The sequence below is a fragment of the Pantherophis guttatus genome, chromosome 3 (genome assembly GCF_059756535.1).
Source record: "Pantherophis guttatus breed Tessera chromosome 3, ASM5975653v1, whole genome shotgun sequence".
Classification (NCBI taxonomy): domain Eukaryota; kingdom Metazoa; phylum Chordata; class Lepidosauria; order Squamata; family Colubridae; genus Pantherophis; species Pantherophis guttatus.
The window spans coordinates 45,650,951-45,674,302 of NC_142065.1; the positions used below are offsets into that span (position 1 = coordinate 45,650,951).

The following is a 23,352-nucleotide window of genomic DNA, read 5'->3' on the forward strand; positions in this document are numbered from 1 at the left end:
TCTTAACTTTCACTTTTTAATGGCTTTGATAATTTCCCTTTGCTTTCCCAGGCGGCTTATCACCTCATTTGTGATTTTGTTAATCCATTTTATACGTAACAGCTGTTTGTAAATCCACATTTCAAATGCTTCTAGTTTCTTCAAGTGGTTTTCTGTCAGAGACCAACTCTCTGCTCCGTAGAGCAGGATAGAAAAGATGTAACATCTGACAAGCCTGATTTTCAGTCTTAGGCTTATGTCGTGACTGCAGAAGATCTAGCATAACCCCACTTGAGTATTTTATAGCTCAGAGAGAATTCAGACCATATTGTTAGCTTACGGTTTTATACAAACCCAGAAAATAGATGAAATTGGTAATTAAATGAAGCATGCTGTATGAATGCAATACTAAGACTATCTGAAACTTTTGAGTCTTTCTGGAACTTCTATAATTAAGCATACAAATAATTAATGTTGCATACATATAATTTAATGTTATAAAGAGATGGAAAAGGAGAGTAAAAAGACAGATACCTGGACAGCAGCCTGGGTGACTTTGGGGCAGTCACTCTCAGCCCAACCCACCTCACAGGGTGGTTGTTATGAGGAAAAGGAGTAGTAGTTTTGTGAATGTTTGCCGCCATGAGCTACTTATAAAATAATAAAGGTGGGATAACAAAACCTAAATAAGTGAAATAAATAAATAAATAAATAAATAAATAAATAAATAAATAAATAAATAAATAAATAAATAAATAAATAAATAAATAAATATAAAACCCATAGTGAGCTCTGCTAGACTTACATGGTAAAAATATTTAAATCTGCAACATTTTCAACTATTTTTTCATTAAAGTGTTATTACTCCAAAACTGAACAAAATTGAATACTGACATTTTGCATGAACTCACTGATACTGTGACATATATTAGCTTTTGTGAGGACCTGTGTGCCTTGTCAGCCCTGGAAGCCATCTTTTACTTTGGATCTTCAGGGCTGCCACATTTAGCGCTGTGGGAAACTGGGAAGGGGGATTGTATGGAGTTGGGGAGATATCTAGCCATAATAACATTCTTTTCTCTGAGAGTCAAGGACATTTGGCCCTGCACCTGGAGTGGAGTGACTGGGAGGCATCTCCAGTTGGGATGGTGCATTGATTGGACCATGTGATGGACATGTGGGTGCTGGGGCAGGGACTTGGACTTTCTTTTGGGTGGGGAAAACCTGGAAACTTTCAGATTCACGTTTTCCCAGATGTGCCAATATGACATCTCTAATAAAATGGAACTTTCAGGAACTTATAAGCTTGGAGTCTTCTTTCGTTGCAGGTGTTAACTTGGAACCTTGCATGCCTACCAAGAGCCTGTGCATATGTAATAATAATAAACCTTGATTCTCTCTGTTAAAATACTGAAGTTTGCAGATGATTGAAATGTCATTGGTCTCATTTGTGACAGTGAAGTGTCTGCATATAGATGGGAGGTTGAACAACTAGCCCTGTGAGGCAGCCAGAACAATCTGGAGCTGACCATGGTTAAAAATGTAAAGATAAGGGAGGATTTTAGGAGGAGCCTTTCTATTCTACTACCTCTTACTATATTTGATAGCACAGTATCAGCAGTAGAATTCTTAAAGATTTTGGGTCCTATAATCTCCCAGGATTTGAAATGGACACCTAACATTAGAACTATCATTAAAAAGGCACAACAAAGAATGGTCTTCCTGCATCAATTTACGAAGTTCAGCTTGCCCCAGGAGCTCTTGATAAAGTTCTACAGAGGAATTATTGAGTCTGTAATCTGTACTTCTATATAACTGTCAGGTCAGATACAGAAACCAAACAGGACAGATACAGACTGACAGATAGTTAGGGCTGCAAACAAAACAAAAAACAAAAGAAAAGAGAAAAGAAAAGAAAAGAAAAGAAAAGAAAAGAAAACACAATGGCAACCAGCCCATAGAAGATCTATATATTATGCAGGCCAGAGGAGGGCTGAGAAAATATAAACACCTCACATCCTGAACATAAACTGTTTCAACTCTTCCCCTTGCTGCTATAGGGCATTGTATGACAAAACAACTAGACACAGGGACAGTTTCTTCCTTCGTGCCATCACTCTGCTGAACACTCAATTCTCACAGTACTGTCTTATATCTAAGTATATTTACCCGTGTTGTATGTCGTAGTATTATAATCCTTCCCATCTTTACTACCAGTTCTTTTTTTTTTATCTGTTCTTATTGGTATTATTACCCTGTTTCCCCCAAAATAAGACATACCCTGGTAATAAGCCCAATTGAGCTTTTGAGCGCATGGCAAGGCCAAGTGCTTATTTCAGGATTCAAAAAAATATAAGACAGGGTCTTATTTTCGGGGAAACATGGTATGATTATTATTACTCTGTTGCTTTGCATATATACTGAGAGCTTTTGCACCAGAGACAAATTCCTTGTGTATCTAGTCACACTTGGCAAATAAAGTATTCTATTCTACCCAACTAAAACAATAAAGTTTGCCAATAATGCAGGACTAAACAATAGTTCCCACGTTGCTCTTATTGCACCAAGAGTCCTCCATAATCACATGTGACAAGTGAATTTGCTTCATTTGGCCCACTAGAAAGTGGGTGGTCTGAATATATTTTCCCCCCAGAACAGGTGTCTAAACATGGTCTCTATATTTGAGATTTTTCGTTGATTTGATTGGCTGAAAAATGTGTGGTCTAGACTGTTCTGCCTTTAAAAAACATTTATTATTATGTTTGTTGGAATATTTTATTTATTACCAAGTTCATTCTGATCTGTAATGATAAAAATATTATGAAATTAAGTTCTTCATTCTTTATCTATGAGCAGTGACAACAAGAAATTAGGTGGGTAGCCACAAATACCCTAGCCTGGTTATATACATTACAATCAGCCCCTCTTATAGAATACCATAGGCACTCATTTCTGTCCTCACATCATTTTTATAAAAAGGTTCATTCTTTCTATATTTTCTGAGAATATTTACCTAAGGAGAAGCCTTCCCTGGAATTTATACCTTATCTCACTTGGCTGGGTAAGCTACTTTCAAGGTCTGTGAACCATGAAATGTTTTAGCTTCTCGGTTCTTTTATGTCTGCACTATATGAAGTGCAAGGTATAGGGGTGGGGGGAGCATTCTCGGGATTTCAAACCAGAAGTCTCTTGCAGTTAGCCTCCCACCTCACTATTTTCTCACTTTCAGGGTTGGAAGTCATAATGTTAATAAAGATAAACCATTAACAGATTGTTAAAAATAAATAAACCAGGCCTCAAGGCATGTGGCAAAACAAAACGAGCGCGCTCTAAAGAAAACCCTTGATGATTTGTTTTGAATTGGTAATAAGCAAGGATGCGCTAACCCACATAACTCTCACTTTCTACCTCTGCTGTTTTTTTGACTGGCTGATAAAAGCAAAACTCCCACTTACAAAATACTTCAATGACCAGAAAGCCTTGCGGGACTGAGGCGGGAAGAAACTTTTCATTGGCCCAATAAATTACTCAAGTTGTCGTGATTGGGCTCTTTCCTTCCTTTCCACAGGGGAGTGGCGGAAATGCGGAGTACGGTGGCCGTAATTGGGCTGGGAAAATCTTATGTGTTCCGGAGTAAATGCCTGGTCGGCCAGGCTGGTCTTGCCACTCGGCTTCTTCTTGTTTCGGTTTTGCCCGCAGAGAGAGATGGGCAGCCAGATTTTGAGTCTCCGCGGAGGCCGCTGGCCATGAAAGGCGAGCACTCGGCAGGGAGCAGCTCAGCACCTGCCATTGCACAGGAACGGCTTGGCGCGGGAGGGGGCTGTCCGCCTGGGTGAGTCCAGGGTCGGTTTGGGACCCTTTTCTCTCCCCTTCCCCGATGGTGCTGAATCCCGCAAGGCGATGTTAGGCGATCTGCGCGCCCTGGCCGCTACTCTCCTGCGTGTGCGGAATTTCTTTAACGGTGGCACTGGGGGAAAGACACTCTGCGTATGCTCAGAGTCCCTTCCCCGAAACTAAGCGCGCATTAAGCGCATGTGTCGCTCCTGGTCCTCTCGCTTCCCCGCATCCCTCGGGCTTCCAGATTCCGACTCCCAAGCAGGCGAAGTTCTGACGTGCTCAACTCCGCCTGGGCAGACGCCTGGGTTTCTCTCGCTGTTCTTTATCATAGTTAGCTGGCTTATTAATTGTTTTCTGAGAAGTATTCCCATGCAACAGTTGTCCCGTATGTTTCGTTAATTTTGCTTTGCCACGATATGCGAACACGCCACTCGGCTAAGGATTTGGAAATGTCTCCCTTGATCCAAACAAATCAAATCTGTATCTACGGTAGAGGTTTATAATTCGCTCCACTGATATTTCGAAATCTCCCTACCACTCATTCTCGGCCTATAAACCTTAACTTTCCCTTCTTTTTCTGCTTTGAGAACCTCAGATGTGGCTTCTGAAACTAGCTGGGATCTTCCTAACCGACTTCAAGTCTTCATATTCTGTTGTCATGGCTCTTCTGGAATCCACTGTGCTCTCCTTCATACACTTCTAGTTATTGCCTTTATGACAAGTACTCTACCCGATGCTGACCATGCATGGTAAGCAAGCTGTTTTTGAAATTTGTGCAAGATTTATGGACATAGGCATTAAATTTTGCACTGGTTGCATATTTCATAAGGCAAGAAATCATGTGGGGTTACCCAGATGCTTTTAGCTTAGTATCTAAACTTTAATACAATGTGGGCACATGCTATTTAAAGAAAGGGGAAAAAACGGCTCCTTTTTTTTTTTTTTGCAATATTCACATGAGAAGCAATTCTTTAATGACAAGGCCATAATTCAGCTTTTCTATATAAATTATCAGAAATGTTAGAAATTATTTTGTGTACATATCTTAGCTTGTATAAGTTAATTTTTTATTCCTTGTTGATAATGCCCCAGTTTTTGCTATCAAATGATCCTTCTCATTCTTTCAATAAATGATCACCAGGAAAAAGGATAAATGATAATTAGTGATAATTTTCTCTAACAAACCTGACTCTGAATATTAAACCAGTTATTAGGACTATTCCAGACACGTCTCTGTTTGCTCACACAGTTTTCACTTCAATATCTTTTCTTCTGGAACACATCGGATATTTATTTCCTACTACTGTTCCTTTCCTGCTCCAGAGCTTTGAGAATATAGTGTTCTTTCCCAAGATTATCAGAAACAACAGGCCTTTTTGGTGATTGGTAGGAACTCCAAATGTAATTTGTATAAATAGAAATAGGGAAAGTGCTCATATTACCATCTATTGGTATTTGTATCTGCTCTTTAAGGAGGCCCTTTCATTAAATCTTAATTGTCAGACAAACTCATGTCTCACAAGAAAAAGGCTGAAAGTTTTGCACTATATACAAGTATTTCACATTATCTGTGTCTGATATTGCTATATATTTCCAGACATATTTGTGAAGATTAATATTTAAACAGTGAATGAAACAGATTCTCTTTAGAAACTATTATATATATATATGAAAATATTAAAGGTTTCCTTTTTGGTGTGATATGGATGAGGATACTTGTGTATCGGTGTGCTTCTGTATACATGCCAGGAACATGGATGAAAGTAGTTACAAAAGTATTGAAATTTATAATTCCATTCAGGATGTTGGTTTCTGAAAGGATATAGTAGTTGAGGGATCCTTGGAACTCTCTGACCTTGGCTCTTTTCTTGCAGATGATTCATTATCCAAACTAGGTAACATCATCAGTACAAATAGTAGTTATTTGTACTGAACTTGGCTTGTTTTTTTTCTATTGTGAACTTTTATTTCTTCACTGGAAATGCTTATTAGTAGATTATATGACTTGTGTGACTTGTATAAAATTTGTGTAATATGTATCGGGTGGGTTTCAAAACCCGTCGCTACCGGTTCGCTCATGGGTGCACACGGGTGGGTGGGTGAAGCTTCCCGCCACCGCCGCTACCGGTTCGCCCGATCAGGGGTGAACCGGTAGCAAGCCACCACTGATATTTATGTATATTTTCCACATAACAAGGACAACAAATAGATGGTCTTGAGTCAACCAAGATTTCAGGAGCCACTCACAAGAATAAAATCTCAGTGAGCATCCCTCAATGGCAGTATGCTTGCACTTTCTTTACTTCACTGAGAAGAAATTGGGGTCAGAAGACATACTGTGATGGTGCTCATCCCATTTCCCACATAATTCACCTAATAATTCTGCAACTGGTACATTGGACTTTTATCATTGCACCATGAAACTCACTGGATGATTTTGTGACAGTTTTCGGAACCCAAGCTACCTCATAGAGTTTATTGTGAGAATAAAATGACAAGCTATTCCCATTCTACCTGGGAAACCTACAACATATACAGAAAACGCCAACTTGGTGGAAGCTAGCTAAGAACTTAAGAGCTATTTGCTTTCTCTGGTTTTTCAGGCTATTACTTTTTCTACTTAAGTCTTTGTTAAGTATTGTTAAGTATGCACCATTGATGTGTCTACTGTCACAAAAACATATTAGTTTTTTTTGCAGGCTTATAGATTAAAAAAGATTAAAAAGAACAGAATGAAGTAACAGTATATGCTTGCCAAGATCTGAGGTGTAGCTTTGCAGCTTGATTATTTGCTTGTGTAGGGAAGAATTTTTTTTTTTACTTTTGTAGTAGATTAAGGTCTTTGAAGTTTGTTCTGCAATTGCAAGACTAAATGGACAAAGCATTTTTAAAAAGGAAAGTGGCTTCCCTGTTATTTAACTTTCCAGAAGCAATAGCAAAAGATCCTTCAAGGGGTACAAACAATTCTTTCTTATATGTGCATCTCAGATAGTGACTTCTGGAATGCTTGAATTTTAAATTGTAAGTTTGAATTTGAATTGTAAGGGAAAATATACTAAAATATGCAGACATATACATCAAGCATTCTGCAGTTGGATTTGGATTTTTTCTCTCTGATCATACTAAGTCTGGGAAAGTTCTAGGTTTGGGAAATGTTCTTTGTGGGAAATAGTGACTCTTTTGCACATATTTGTTAAATGCAGTTATCACTCACGTCTAACTGGTACCCAAATAACAACCTTCAAAATATTCAATCAAAGGAACAAAATAAATCCTTCCTTTTATAATGAGTTATGTATACTATATATATAAAGAGTATTAAAAACGTTGCCAAAATGGAAGCATCTTTCTTACCGTGTTTCCTCGAAAATAAGATCCTGTCTTATATTTTTTTGAACCCTGAAATAAGTGCTTGGCCTTATTTTTGGGGAGGTCTTATTATTTTGGGGTGCGAGGAGCAAGATGGGGCTCTTCTAGCCATCTTACCAGATTTCCAGCTCTGTGTTTAAATATTTTCGGGGAGGGCTTATTTTCGGGGGAGTCTTATTTTTTAGCGCATGCGATCAAAAGCCTGATTAGGCTTATTATCAGGGGATGTCTTATTTTCAGGGAAACAGTACAAATATGGAATATCAGATAGAAGATGCCAGTGTAAAAAACTCCTACTCCAGGAAGACTAATTAGAAAAGGACTTGTTTATTAACATAGTCTCTCTAAATATATTATGCCATATATTCCTGTATTTGGGTAAGAAAATCACAGACGTGTGTGATTGAGGCCATACTGGATAAAAAATTGCACATGTGAAAAAGATTTACATAGATGGCTTGATAGATCACAAAATAAACATGGACCAATATAAAGATGCTCCATAGTTGATAAGACATGATTTCCAGATGAAGTTTCACAGATACCTGGCTATTGTATTTTGTGCTAGTTATAGGTTTCAGGCATTTTTCAAGGAGACTCCATATAGAGCACATTGCAATAATCTTAAATTGTCCTCTAAAAGTGCATCATGGTTTCTGGGGCTTCCCTTGCCTATCATAGCTATCACATTGTCTGCTCCACAAACTGTACCAAGAGCAACATACAATAAGTGAAAGAACTTTTAGGCCTTTTAAAAGCCATACACAGTAGGACTTTTTGTTCCTGCCAAGCCATTCTGTCTTGGTGTTTGAAAAGCACCTGCTTTATTTCACTGCTTGATTCCTAATATTTCACCAAACTGTTGCTTAAGCTTTGCATAGTCCAGCATTTTCCTAAAGGAATGCTGGTAGTCCTTGACTTACAGGCTAGTCACTTAATGACCATTCAAAGTTACGAGGGAGTAAAAAAAGCTACCTACAACTCATCCTCAAAGTTACGACTACAACACTTCCATAGTCATGTGATTGCATTTCGGGCACTTGGCAACATCTCATCAGCAGAAAAGCAGTTTATAAATGTACACAAATGCTTCCCTTTTGTGTCCCTTTAACTCTGGTTGTGCTCTCCTAAGACAGTGTTGATAAGGGGTTCTTCAGAAAGGTTTTTCTCATTTCTGATCTTCCAACTCTGATCAGTCAGAGTTGGAATAGGAAGCAAATATTATTTGCTCTTGGCTACAAGTAGTCTTCCCTTCATGTACACTCATTCAGTGACCGTTCAGTGTTATGGTGTGGTCGTAACCATTACTGCAACCCTGTGATTAAATGATTATGATTCAGGCACTTGGCAGTTGACTCACAATTATATTATTGCAGCATTCTGCAGTCACGTGATGACATTTGTGATCTTCACTACCTACTTCCAACAAGCAAAATCAATGGGGAAGCTGGCAGGAGGTCACAAATTGTGATATCTGTGATCACTGGAATTCACATAATGACTGCAGTTGGGACTGGTGTTATAAGTTGGCATAGTCACATGATGTAAGGCGACTTGTACCTTACACTGGAATGCTTAGTGACAAAGTCCTCGGTCCCAATTACCATTGATAAGCAAGGACTACCTGCATTCCTGGATGCTGAAAGTAATGAGATTTGTCAGAGACATCTGGTTTCATGGGAGCTTCATCACTGGAAGCTTTCAAGAAAAGACTGGACTGCCATCTGTCAGAAATGGTGTAAGATCTCCTGCTTGAGTGGGGGTTGGACTAGATGACCTACAAAGTCCCTTCCAATTCTGTTATTCTGTATCCATTTACAGAAAGAAAGAAAGAGGTTTTTTTTCCTGTTTTCCTGTGACCTCTATTTCTGCCTGTTTTCTTAACTGGGCAGCCTGTGGGCATCAAATATCACAAATCTTCTCGGAAAGTATTTTGAGTTCCTTTACTTGAAAAGTTTACAGTGTTAAAAACAGACAAAATGATAGATTGTATCTCAAGGAAGGAGACAGTTGTCCCAGTGGGTACTTCAAATGAAAATGCTGAACCCTACTTAAGCATTATGCAGGTACTGTTCCAGTATGTTTTCTGAATGGCCCACTTTGTAATATTCTAGAATTAGTAATGTAATATTATTCTTGGTACTTGTAAAAACATTACTATGTAAATAACAGAACTATTAGCAGAATTATTATCTAAACAGTTAATTTCTTAGAGTATAAATTTAGAGTACAAAACAAATTGTATTATTTATGCTATTTGGAAAGTAATTGGCTAAGACTTCTTCATATATTTTTTCCTCCAGTAATTTTGTCACTTGTCTCTAGATCCTGATTCCTCTTTCACAACTTTGTCTGTAACCTGGAGGATTGAGTGCCAAAGTGAAAATCCATTTATACCTGCTGCCTTCCAGATGTTTGGATTCACAGCTTTTGGAAATCCTTATCATTGGCCTTACTAGCTGGGGCTGCTGGGATCTGATGTTCATTAGACATGTGGATTTTTGTAGAAGGTATGTTTATGGTGCTCAAAAGAAGAAGGAAAAACAAGGCCATAATGTCAATATTTCCATCTATAAAAGACTCTTCCTATTTCACTGTTGAATATCACTGGGATCTTCCCTGTATTATTCAGCTGTAGAAATTTGGAGAAAAATGATGTAAAAATAAATTTGGAAAGCCAAGAGGTTATTTGAACCATTTCATGTTTGGTATTTACCTGAAAAGAAGATGACTCTGAATGTAAGATTGTAGGGAAAGAAATGTTTCAGTCTCCATTGTCATAGTTTCTAGAAATCTAAAATAAACTTATCCCCCCCTTTTCATAATTAGATTTCTCCCAATTGATCTGATTTAGCAAAGAAAGTTTAAGAAAAAGAAGCAGAAAACCAGATTGTATAGCAAATATGAGTCCCCTGAATGCGAGTTGACTTTGAGTTGACTGGAGATGCTTTTGTTCCCAAAGTATTGTGCATGATCTTGATGTCGATCTTATCTCCTCTCTTCTAAATTTCAGTTCATTGCTATGGACAGTGCTATCACCTTGTGGCAGTTCCTTTTGCAACTTCTTCAGGAATCTCGGAATAAGGACATTATTTGCTGGACCTCAAATGATGGAGAATTCAAACTTTTGCAAGCAGAAGAGGTAGCCCGCCTTTGGGGAATCCGTAAAAACAAGCCCAGCATGAACTATGACAAACTCAGTCGTGCACTCAGATATTATTACGTAAAGGTAACTTGGCCTTTTGTTTGCCTCCAATGTTTAACTTACGTTGAATTCCAGTGGTTCTAGAATTAGTGTTTTTTTCCTCTCTGATTTTGATGGCAGGAATGTTGGGAATACCATGAGAGTTTATTGAGCTAAACTGCTTGCCTGTCTGAGTAAATATTTGTTTCATGATTTAGCAACAATCACTGCTACTGTTCTACCCAACCACTTGTTCTTGTTTTGAAATAGGTTTGTGCAACTCAGAGCTCTATTATTTGACATTTTGATTTACTCATTTTCATCCTCAGATTTTTAAAATATGTTAAATGCTATTTTATTAATAAATAAAAGTAAGTAATATTTTATGCAGAATTTCTATGGAATATGTGAATGCATAGAGTATGATTCCCTCCCCCCCCTCTTAATGTTTTCTGGAAAATTCTCAGTATATTTTGAAAAGCTTTAGTTGATGTTCTTATTAGAATTTAATTTGGAATAACATTGACTATTAAATGCTGCTTGTAATTTTATGATACATGGATTGTAGCAATCGGCACATTGCTATAGAACAATGTGAAAGCCATTGAATACTGTCTGGAGACTTTGAAATGGCTGTAGTTCATACTGTTCTGCTGAGTATTTCAGATGTTCATTTCCCTTCAGCTACATCAAAATGTTATGTACAGTCAGCTTTTAATACTTAACCTTGATGCTAAAATGCACCATTGATATTGATACAAGTATTATATAATTGGCTTATATTATACTGTCTTCTTAATCAAAGGAATAAAATATGCAGTTGACTGAAACCATGTTCATTATGAGCAACCTTTTTTTAAAGCTCTACTATGTTTTTAAACTCATTTTTTATTATTGATGGATTTGTTGGTATGTGGTTGGCAGTGGTGAAATGTAAAATTTGTTACTACCGGTTCTGTGGGCATGGCTTGGTGGGGATGTAATGTGACTGGGTGGGCGTTGCCAACTTTTTTTTTTTTAACTTTTAAAACCATTTTTTCTACAACCTCTTCAGTTGTATTTTAAGCATTTTAAAAATGCTTTTAAAAGCCTCTGACGATCCCAGCTGAGCCGCGCGATCATCAGAGGCGGTTTTTTTTTTACTTTTAAAAGCATTTTTTCGGCTGAAGAGGTTGTAGAAAAAATGCTTTTAAAAATAATAATAAAAAGCCTCTGATGATTGCGCGCTCAACTGGGCATGGGGGGGGGGCAGGGATTTTTGCTACCAGTTCTCCGAACCACCCAACGCCATCGCTACCAGATTGGGCGATCCGGTCTGAACTGGGAGCATTTGAACCATGGTGGTTGGCCTCATAGTGAAACGGGAAAGTATATTCTTATTTTCCCCAGTGCTATATGCTTCTAGACAAATGGATGTTGGATATGTGTCCTGATTAGTACATGGATGTGTATCCCCAAATCTCTTTCAAAACAAAAATGAAGAAAGATAAAAGTTTGAATCTAGAACTATGTAGTCTTTAGCCTATAGAGATAAAAGGGACTTAATAGGCCCCACAATTTTTTCATCTTTAGTTAATCATAATGCCTCCTTGACTAGCTGAACTATATCTGGGACAAGTATTCAAAGAGGGGGTGCCTAATCTCTGTTTTATTTTCGATATTTTCACAGAACATCATCAAAAAAGTTAATGGTCAAAAGTTTGTTTACAAGTTTGTATCTTACCCAGAGATTTTGAATATGGATCCACTGGTTGTTGGCAAGATTGAGGGTGAAGCTGAGGCACAGGCTGGCTTTGTTGATACTAGCAACTCTACAAAGGACATTGAAACTTATGGGAAAGAAAAGCATCAGGCCAGTGTGAAATCCTCCAGTCGCAATGACTATATCCACTCAGGCCTGTATTCTTCATTTACTTTGAACTCTCTTAATTCCTCCTCTTGTACAAAACTGTTTAAGATGGAGAATTCAGCTGAGAAGCTGACAGAAAAAAGAACTCAGGATTCAACACCTTCAGTCATAAAATTTGTAACCATGTCCTCCAAAAGGCCTTCTGTGTCTCCCCTTGCCTCAGCTACTCAACTGACCTCTACTATCTCAGCTGCCTCTATCGTACCTTCAGGTTCAAATGAACATCTCCAGGCCATGGAACCTCTAGCAAAATCTAAATGTGCAGCCACTGAAAGTTCAGCATCTTTGCCAGGCTTGACTTCTAATTTTAATTCTACATCTCCTGCAACCTCCACATCTCCTCGTCTCAAAGTTCCAGCCAAATCTCCTTTGCCACCTTTAAATTCTAATTCTGATCTGGTTATAGACACAGAAACTGAGTCTGTAGTTTGCCAGCAGTTAGAGCACTTTCAGAATCAAATCTTGGAGGTTAAAGAGATGAGTTCCTCCATTTTTGAAAAGAATCTTCGTCATAGCAGAACTAGAAAGCCCAAAGGACTGGAGATTACTCCCACTCTGGTTATTACTGGTAGTGACCCCAGTCCACTGGGAATACTGAGTCCTTCTCTACCAACTGCTTCTCTTACACCAGCACTTTTTTCACAGGTAATCTTGTCTTTTATTTGGGATCTAAATTCTGTATGTGAATTTGCAACAGAATAGAAATTTGCCTGCTAATTCTTGCTTTTGGTTTAAGTTTGGGAATAAAACTAGGAATTTAAGAGGCTGGATGGCTATCTAGCTAAGGTAGACCAGAAAACTGACCTAATCTGTTTAGTATATATTTTAGTCTGTGCTTGAGGCAGAATACTTAATGTTGGGTGTTTTTTTAAAAATATTACTTTTCCTTAAGAGTTCTAAGCTTCCTAGATATTTTGTATCCTAGTTAGGACAAAAGGGACAGTTGGGTGTATTGGTTAAGGCATCTGGCTAGAAACTGGGAGACAGAGTTCCAGTCGTGCCTTGGACATGAAGTGACCTTGGGCCAGTAACTTGCTCTCAGTGCTAGGAAGGAAGCAGAGGCAAACCATTTCTGAAAATCCTTGTCAAGAAAACTTCAGGGACTTGACCAGGCAGTCTCTGAAAATTGGACACGATTTATTATTTATTTTTTATTTAATTTTATTTATATGCCGCCCTTCTCCGGAGACTCAGGGCGGCTTACAATGTGTTAAGCAATAGCCTTCATACTTTTGTATATTTATACAAAGTCAGCTTATTGCCCCCACAAACTGGGTCTTCATTTCACCTACCTTAGAAAGGATGGAAGGCTGAGTCACCTTGAGCCTTGGAGAGATTCGAACCAGCAGTAATTGCAGGCAGCTGTGTTAATAACAGGGTGCTTAGACCACTGTACTATCAAGGCTTGAATGGAAGATTTAAAAAAAGGACAACAGTTAACATTTCACTATTTAATCATGGTTACGTAATTTGGAGTTGCTATTTTCTCTCCCTTTTAAGAAGACATTTCTTCAACTGATTAAAACCATATTTAATTATTATGGCTACAGCAACGTTATGTGCAGCATAATTTTTACTTAACATAGCAGTTTAAAAATCTATTTCTAGGTAATTTTATATTCTAAATTAAGCAAGGACCCTGATGTACTTTCAGCTATACTTAATTTTACTTCGCATATAAAAATAGAGTGTAATGAGTAAGCAAATGAGTTGAATGTAATGAAGAATAGAGAGGTGTTGGCGAATAGGCAATCCAATATAATGATTTAACTATGATTAAATAGTTTGGATTAAATCCCAAGATGGCAACCTTGGATAATTTTGTAAAATATAATCAACCCAGTTTTTAGGGGTCAGCACCCCAAGCTGTAAAGTTCCAGAAAACAGTTGATCAAAATGAAAACAAAAGTAAAATCAGAGTAACAACCTCAAGCTAATGCTTTAGATTCGAGGAATTCAGTAAACATATCAGAATATGACCACTTTGTGTTATAAGAAATTAAAAAATAATAATAATGTGAATTCTGTCTATCTCTATTTTATGACCATCTGAATAGGACAGTTCATTAAAAATTGTTTACGTAGGTCACTTCCTTTATTTTTGAGCCATTAATTGTTGCTTGGACAGCAAATAAAATAATTTAAAACTGTTAGATTTCCCCTCCATCTTATCATACCTGTTAGGATCTGACATTGAAATGGAAAAAATCTCTGTTCATCTTCTCTTGCTGTATCTGGAAAAGGAAGATAGCTAACCAAATTGTCTTCCTGTTTTTGTGGTGTGCCATCATTCTTAGTTCCTAGACTAGACAGAACCAGTTTGATTTTCTACCCTTTATTAACTGTCATATTGGTGTCTGATCCCAGACTAGTGATGTTAAAACAGATGTCTTGCCTTAGTGGTATTAGATGCTTGTTAGTCATATTGAGCTTAATGAGCAATTCCAAATGATTATTTTTATGCTATTGTTCTGTATGTCCCACAGACACCTATTTTACTGACACCAAGCCCCTTGCTCTCCAGTATCCATTTTTGGAGTACTCTCAGTCCAGTTGCTCCTCTCAGCCCAGCAAGATTACAAGGTGCTAATACCCTCTTCCAGGTAAGTTTCAGATCATGACAGCAAACAAAGTCTATGTGGCAGATATTTCCTAAATAGTCACATAAGAGTGAGCCCTTTTCTTCATTAGGACAAGATTGTGCAACTTTATTTAAGCCAAGGGCTAGACTTGGCCTTTATGGAGCAATTTGGGAGGAGTCTGGTGGCTGATCAAGAAGGTGACAAAGGAGTGAGCAAGAGTAGGACAATTACTTTTGATTTAACTACAACTAATCTTATTACTTATCACATTTTATTCATTCCTTCTATTATATTAAGAACTGCAGTTGACAGCTATATTCAAAGATGGTCTTAGGAAATTTGACAGCTTTTACACCCTTAATTTAGCTCCATGTAAATCACACATATTTCCTAACTGTTTGCAGCTGCTAAGCTTAGCAGTTTAACAAAATAATTCAGTCTTCCCCAACCTGGTGTCCTTCAGATAAATTTGGGCTCCCAACTTCTATATTCCCAGGGCACGTTTGTTGTTTTACGCATGTTTGTGTAAATTAAAAGTTGAAGAAAGCCAAAATAATATATTCTATGAAGGAATTAGTCTACAATCTGAGTGAGAGTACAGTTAAAACAAAAGTTTGAGGATGCCTTGAATTGAGCCCACTCTTCTGATCAATGTGTCTATGGCAGCAAAACAAAAATGAGCAGATGTTGCTTTTCAATAGGTTTTTTTTTTTAGTTAGTCTTGATAACACCTCTGAAATTTTCAGCTGATGCCCCATTCAAGTACTAATTTAATTTACATTTTAGAACCCTATGTTAGCCTCTTCAGAATTGTTAAAAGCTTGTTAAATTTGAAGAACAAAAAAGAAGAGGCAGAGCAAGTATCCCAGCCAAAGCTTCACCCTCCAAATGTAGATGGTGACTCTGACTCTGCATTGAGGGTTTTCTAATCTGTAGGGCTTTCTAATCTTTACACATTTAAGGATCAGTGTTATCTTTAATTTTTCAGTGTTATAAGAAGGTTGGCCTCTTACTGTGGAAAATAATATCAGAATAGAGATAGGTGTCATTGTTGAACTTATTTGTGCTTTTCTTCCTCTTATTAAGATTTAAAATAAATGTGCTTATCTATATCAGGGGCTCCATGTTGATCAGGGATAAGCATACTGCTTTGGGACAGGGACTCATTTGAAATTTTAAAAGATGTAAGTATACTCAAGAAAATGGCTGCCATAGGAACTTCCCTGTTCATGAAATAGCTACAAGGACAGCGTGAACAAAAAGTAAAATGACCTTCTAAGTTGATCATTCCTGTGAGGGGTTTGTAAAGCTCAAACACCTTCTAGCTGATAAATAAGATCGTGTGATGCTTTACTATGCAATAAAATTATACAGTACTGCATCTTGGTCACACCCAACCTGGTAATTGGTGCTATGAAGCTATCTGGTAACATTATCCTAGAATCAGAATATCCTAGAATCATTCCTGGAACAGGAATGCTTTCTGGGGGTCTGGGAGTTGACATCCACAAAACTTAAAATTGTTGAAGTTGAGAAACACCGTTTTAGGCAAATGAGTCTCCTGATTATGGAATTAGAAGAGGAAAGTTAAAAATGGCTGTGCCTTTTTTGCTTGATTTGAAAGACTTAAGGGAAATCAATATTTCTGCAAAAATAACCAAAATGCAGGGGGGTGGGGGAATCAATAACTATAAAGGTCCTTGCATTTAAGGTATTACTGTATCATGCTAGAAGAAATGACTTGGGTGCTTATCTTTTGAAGCCATCTTGATGAATTTCATATGAATACATGGCTGGGTAGACTTCCCTCTTGAAAAATGAATATGAAATTGTTACTTTGTCTTAAGCTGAAGAAACTGAAGCCTGTGGGTGTTTTGCTGATGACAAAAGCAAACCAGTGGAAAACTGAAAATACAGATATTACCTTATAGACAACTGTAGCATTAATATCTGTTTCTGTTTTATAGTTTCCATCAGTGCTGAATACTCACGGACCATTTACTCTGTCAGGAATGGACGGCCCTTCCACTCCTGGCCCTTTCTCCCCAGATTTGCAGAAGACTTAACATACGGCCTTTTGAAAATGGACAGCTTGGACTAAAAAGAGGAAGAGGTTTTATTAAAAATGCTGCAATCCAGGTTTTAAGAGACAGTTTTTAATTCCATAGAGACAATTTAAAGTGACTTGGTTTTTGCTATTCCCAGTTCAGATGCCTTTGCAAAATTCTCTTTAAGACATAAGAGAATTCATAAGGAAGTGCCTTGATTGTGGAGATTCTTCTCTAGAGTTTCTCTCTCCTCCTGTTCCTTACTGCTTCTTTTGAATGAAGAAGGCTTCTTTTAACAAAGAACACACTTTTGTATTATAATGAGGTATTGGACAGAACAGCCAACTGATATCAGATGGTTTTTGACTGTTATCCATCCATTCCTTTGCTTTTTGTTTTTTATGTCAAAATATTATTTCATGGAAGCTGGCATTCCAAGAAATACTTGGAAAGTGAATAAAAAGACTTATTTTTTTACAGTGAATTCCAATGACCTTAAAAAGTTTTAGCATTGCAACTTACAGTAGTGTAGAGTTGAGCAAAATTTTAAGAATGGTTGCTATGGATAAGAAAAATCTTTTTTCTTTGGCAAAAACGTCAGTTCATCCTCACATAATAGAATGGTATTTTGTATGCTTGAATGGCATAGTTATGCATAGATCATGGATTGAATTGCTTTGATCTTCCAAAAATATTTAAAGGTGTTAATATTTGATAAGCCAAGTCAAGAAAAATAAAAGCAAATCCCTTGTTGTTTAATAAACAATTTAACAGGTTGAGCTAATTAAAGAAACTTGCAGTGGATTTATGGTGGCACTGGATTAATAAGCATTTATTTGACATGCAGTGAGTTATTGTTGTCTTGCTTCTTGTTAATGTACATAAGTGTGACATTTGAGAAGTGAACATTTATTGTTTGTTCTTTTTCCCTCAAAGAGGGAAAGAGACACACCTTCTCTTGGCCTACTGCATATCTAGGTGTTCTTTTAAATATAAATGGATTGACGTTTTGAATGTTCAAGTCTTTAAAATTAAAAATGTGCCATTATTAGAAAGTACTCTGACTAATTAAATGTTTGAAACTGGAGGGAGAAAGCATAAAGTGGCACATGCTGTTTGAAATCTAAAAGGAGTAAAATGTGGTTCTAGCCTGAATTTAATCTTGTGGGAAAATATTCATTGCATAACAGCTTCAGCATGATGGTAGTTGAGACTTCTTTGCAAATATATGGTAACATAATGATGACTTGCTAAAGTGGGAGACTTATTTGGGGGACTAGAAATTGAAAGTAAAATGGATAGATCTAACACCACTAATAGTAGGTATCCCTCAGTTGAATTGAAAGAAGATTCACCCTTTCTACATACTGTAATATTTATAGTCAGGCCCTGCTATATTTCAGAAAACACTTTAAATCTTGTTGCTTCAATAGCTTATTAGAAAGTTGAAATAGATATCAGTAAAGTATTATAATCCGTTTTTCTGTGTCAAAGTAGGCTTGGTTTAAAAGGGCAATCAACCTGTGGGTTTTTATTCATATACTTATTCTTAACAGGCCTCATACATTGGTTAGTATGCCATAGTGCCTCAAGGTAACATATCAGATTAAAGTAGGATACATTTGTCTGCATTAAACTGTAGTTGGCGCCCTTGATCAGGCAGGGATTCAAAAGGCCCAATCCTATCTCTCATTGTACCTAATTGAATATATGTGGATCTATTTCAGTATAGACATGAAAAACATTGATGGCAGGTAACAAGAGAGGGCCAGTTTGGTTTAGTGGTTAGAAATCTAGAAAGCAGGACGTGTCACCTTATCCATGAAAGCCAATTGGGTGATCTTGGGCCAGTCTCTTTCTCTCTCAGGCCAACTTACTTTGAGGTTTGTTGCTGTGGGAAAAATAGGAGGAGGAAGATACGTTGGATATCTTCTTCATAAAAATTATAAAGGTGGGATTTGTTGTTGTTCAATTGCTAAATTGTGTCTGACTCCTTGTGACCCTATGGACCACAGCAGCCAGGCCCCCTTCCTCCACTATCTCCTGGAGTCCTCCTAAACCCACACTCATTGTGTTAATGGCACTATCTAACCAACTCATCCTCTGCTGATCCCTTCTCCCTTTGCCTTCAATCTTTCCCAACATCAGGGGCTTTTCTAATGAGTCCTTGCTTCTCATTTGATGGCCAAAATATTTGAGCTTCAGCTTCAAAATGCGGGATTCATTTTATAAATAGAAAAGTAGATGTCTTGCAGGCAATATCCAGGTCAGAGCAGCACTTTTTAAGGGCAGCCATTCTAGACTGGCTGCTGACGGCATATGTATTAAATACAAGAGGTTTTAAAAATGAAATTTTGCTTTAACTTTATGATGGAGAGTAATGTGGTTAAAATATTTGCTTGTCATCTCCTTTGCCAGTCAGACAACAGAAAGGACTGGCAGATTCCAATTAAGTGTTAAAAAAATAATATCTGATGGACTGAGCCATTTGCATGGATGCTTCAACTCCTAGAGTTTCTCAGCCAGCACTGGTTGGGAAATTCTTGGAGTTGAAGTCCACACATTTGAAAGTTGCCAAGGTTGAGAAACACTGGCTTGAATGGCTTCTGCCTTCTTTGGGAGTCTCCCTTTTCCAGTATTGTGCTTTCCTATATGGTACAAGAAGCAACAGGAATAATACATGTATTTAGATTTGCAAGTGAACCAAAACTTAGATCATCCTGATCTAAATTGTTTATCCTAGTTTCACAAGCTAGTCCCAATATTCTCAGAAAAAAATGTTCTGCTATAAACCACTGTCCCTCTTATGCTAAGATCCAGGTATAGCGTTTCCATTTTTAGTGACTTAACAAAATTGTCCTTTTATTTTACGGGAGATTTATGTGTAGAGAAATTTTGAATTTCTCTCTTCTTGCTTCATCATCAATAAATCATTTTCTCTTATTTTCTATTAAAGAATGAGCTTTGGAAGCCACAACTGGAGGTGGCTACTCTGTTTGGTATGGAAGATAACAGTCTTTAACCATTACATAGTGGCATTACCTAGAGAAGCTTCCCTCTGTATTAAAAAAAACCAAACACCACATTCCCTGTTGCAAATGTTTTTGTGATTTATTTAGAGAGGTATTTTATACTGGTCTGCCTCCTGGCTGGTTGACCTGCTATTTTTTTCTTTTTTATTTCATATTCTTACATTTTGAATTGAATTTTTGTCCCATTGCAACTGTTCACCTAGGTCAGGGGTATGCAACCTTAAACACTCAAAGAGCCATTTCGACCCATTTCCCACAGAAAAGAAAACACCGGGTGCTACAAAACCGGGTGGGCGTGGCCAACTCAATGTCACTCACTTCAACCATTCACATGACCCCCCCCAGCCACGCCTACCCAGCCAGTCATTAAGGCAGAGAACCAGTTGTTAAAAAACATCAGGAGCCACAAAACCCTTTTGACATATCTCTCTCTCCCCTCCCTCCCCCTTTCCCTCTCTCTCTGTATCTATGTCTCTCTCTCTCTTCCCCTCTCTCTGTATCTCTCTGTCTCTGCCCCGGCCGCTTCTCCATCCCACGCCGTCGCCCTTACCTTCTCAGGCCAGGCGAGGAGTGACTGGGAGGGGAGGGTGAAGGGCGGGGCCAGCCAGTGGTAGGATCACTGACAGGGAGCCACAGCAGAGGGCCCAAAGAACCGCATGTGGCTCTGGAGCCGCAGGTTGCTGACCCCTGGCCTAGGTACTTCATTGTTATTTTCTAAACACCCATTTGGTAAATGTGAAAACTCCACTCTGACCATCGAGGATGGAGGAAATGCAGGTTAATAGGAGGACAGTAAAGGGTTAACCTCCATTTTACACCCCAGATAATATAGAATATTTTAATTTCCAGAATCCAGATCTAGATTTTATTTTGCTTTTCATGTATGCTTTCTTTAATTGTGTTAGATGATAAACATTTTCATGCTTTCAGCTGCTAGATCATGTTAACATACACATTAGTCAGATGGTATCTTATTTTGATATGATTACTGATACTTTATTGACCTTTCTTAATGCTGTATTTTTCTTATCTAATAATTAGAGAAAACAACAATTTCTACATTTTTTTTTAAATTTGATTTATATGCCGCCCTTCTCCGGAGACTCAGGGCGGCTTACAATGTGCTCAGCAATAGCTTTCATCCTTTTGTATATTTATACAAAGTCAGCTTATTGCCCCCACAACTGGGTCCTCAATTTACCTACCTTAGAAAGGATGGAAGGCTGAGTCAACCTTGAGCCTTGGAGAGATTCGAACCTGCAGTAATTGCAGGCAGCTGGTCTTAATAACCAGTTTAATAACAGGGTGCCTTAGACCACTGTACTACCAAGGCTCTACATTTATCTCTACAATATTATTTTATATGTTAGCACAAATTGATATTCATTGGTTTTTACCTAATCAGTTAGTGTTAGGACAAATGTTGAGTCTCCTAAGTAATTCATTATATATAATTTTTGCTACTCTTTTATTGCATTTTTATATGTAATCACGTATAAACAATTATTCATTCAAGAGATCTCAATAGCCTGTCAAGATTATACTGGTTAGAGCTCCGTGTTTTTTAAGAGAATATTAAATTAGATATTACTTTTCAAGTATTAAAGTAAGCAGTGAAAATTTTACCTTTCACAAACTACATTTGTGAGATCTCCCTTCCCCACTTCGTAACTGGTATGAAAACAGATTGTAAGAGGTCATAAAAGTACATATTAATGTGAGGAAATGCCAAAGAACTTTAATTCTCCTTTGCTGCCATGCTAATGTTTTGTGAATGTAAATCAGTGACATTTTAATTTAATAACCAAATACTTTCTTAAGCTTGTTAATATTTCCAAAATTTTGTTTAGAAAGAAGCATTAGAATAATACTCATGGTACTGGAAAAAAGTGAGGTATTGGTCTTAAGGGCTAGAGTACTTTTTCAAAATAAAAACTGAAATTAACTATCAGTAATTATCAGTGAGTGAGCCAAGCTGGTGTATTGTTTACTTAAAGTCCCACTGATTTTAATAAATATAAATATGTTACAGAACATAGACATCTTGAAGAGGTTAAAAGTGATAAAGCTGGTTTTATGGCTCTAGATCAGATGTGTCCAGTCTGTGGGCTGTATGTGGCCCCTAGCAGCTGTATGTGGCCCCTGTACAGACCCACAAGATAATAATAAATATTTAAAAAATAAAGGAACTTTGTTATTTATATACATTAACTATATTATATATTTTAGATGCAGCCCAAGACAATTCCTCTTCACTCAGTGAAGCCTAGGCAACTATGGTTGGAAAACTGCTCTAGATCACGGGTGTGAAACTCATGTCACGTTGCTGTCATGTGACGTATCATGACGTTTTTTCCCTTTGCGGAGCTGGGGTGGGCGTGGCTTGTCCGTGACGCATCCAGCCCGTGGGCCACTAGTTTGAAATCCCTGCTCTAGACTCACTAATTAGGATTTGCACTAATGCTAAGAGTAACTTTTTCTTTGAATAGCTGTTTGCTTTTTATTTCCAGAGAAAAATGCTTCTGAAAGTAGTTCACAATGCTATTATTAAAGTTTGACTGATCTTGACAAAATATGAATATAATGTGAGACTGTGGAACTACCGCAATTATATGGTAGTTGCTGAGCATTGTTCAAAAGAGTTTTCTCTTAAGGTCACTCTTACAATGTTATGCAATGTTATTAATCACAGTGATGAAGCTAATTCTATTGCTTGGAGAAATTGATACCTAAGGCAATATTTTGTAGAGTTAAACAATTGGAATGGTATTCAGATTGTTTTATTAAACATGATTGAAAGGTACTGCACTTTATGGCTGCAGTTTTTAAAATAGTTGCACATTCAGGATTTCTAATACTATAGATCATTGTGTCGTATTTCTCTATTCGTTAAAACATAATTTTGAAGCTACTAAAATATAATTTTCTCCAAAAGTATCTTAAACCAATTTTCTGAAAATGAGTTAAAGGTTAGCATTAGTCCTACAACTGTGTCATATAAATAACCTGAATGGTTGAAATAGTTGTTACCATATGAATGTATCTTTGCTTGAAGCAGCTTTCACATTTGCAAATTAAATATTTTATTTAGTTCGTCATTCCATGTTGGTACTGCATAAATTGAAGGAGTAAGCTTTTCTTTAGTTGAAGAGCCACAAAGCTAAATTGGTTTAGCATCATTTATTTTCATGCTGTTGAAAAAGATATGAATGGATTGGCTCAAAATAAGATTTCTGTGTAATGATAAACCTCCAAAGTTGTATACTTAGTGCATTCTTCAGTGTGAGTGTTAATTTGGAATCCTTTTGCAGAGTTTTCTAGGAAAAAAAAATCTCTAGATCACACCAAAGATCTTACTAGTCCATGATCAGCTACATGCTACTAGGAAGGCCAGAAACACAGCTTGAAGGTA

General features: G+C 37.4%; 1 protein-coding gene across 2 annotated transcripts; it reads left to right on the forward strand.

Moving 5' to 3' along the window:
* Window positions 1-3,537: 3,537 nt before the first annotated feature.
* ELK4 (ETS transcription factor ELK4) lies at window positions 3,538-19,255 on the forward strand. Of its 2 annotated transcripts, none has more exons than XM_034414417.2 (7): window positions 3,538-3,811; window positions 4,404-4,565; window positions 9,511-9,695; window positions 10,199-10,414; window positions 12,039-12,923; window positions 14,765-14,881; window positions 16,828-17,966. In XM_034414417.2, the coding sequence occupies exons 4-7, from the start codon at window positions 10,208-10,210 to the stop codon at window positions 16,924-16,926; spliced, it is 1,308 nt and encodes a 435-aa protein (XP_034270308.1). In that variant the 5' UTR covers window positions 3,538-3,811; window positions 4,404-4,565; window positions 9,511-9,695; window positions 10,199-10,207; the 3' UTR covers window positions 16,927-17,966. The 2 variants fall into 2 exon arrangements, with proteins under 2 accessions (XP_034270308.1, XP_034270307.1); XM_034414416.2 differs by having other exon boundaries at window positions 3,553-3,811; window positions 4,412-4,565; window positions 16,828-19,255.
* The last annotated feature ends 4,097 nt before the right edge of the window (window positions 19,256-23,352 follow it).

Excerpts from the sequence above, each read along its gene's own strand:
- ELK4 (XM_034414417.2), top strand. The coding sequence starts at position 10,208 with ATGGACAGTGCTATCACCTTGTGGCAGTTCCTTTTGCAACTTCTTCAG. Across the intron at positions 12,924-14,764 it reads CACCAGCACTTTTTTCACAG|ACACCTATTTTACTGACACC; the intron begins GTAATCTTGTCT and ends TATGTCCCACAG. Across the intron at positions 14,882-16,827 it reads GTGCTAATACCCTCTTCCAG|TTTCCATCAGTGCTGAATAC; the intron begins GTAAGTTTCAGA and ends TCTGTTTTATAG.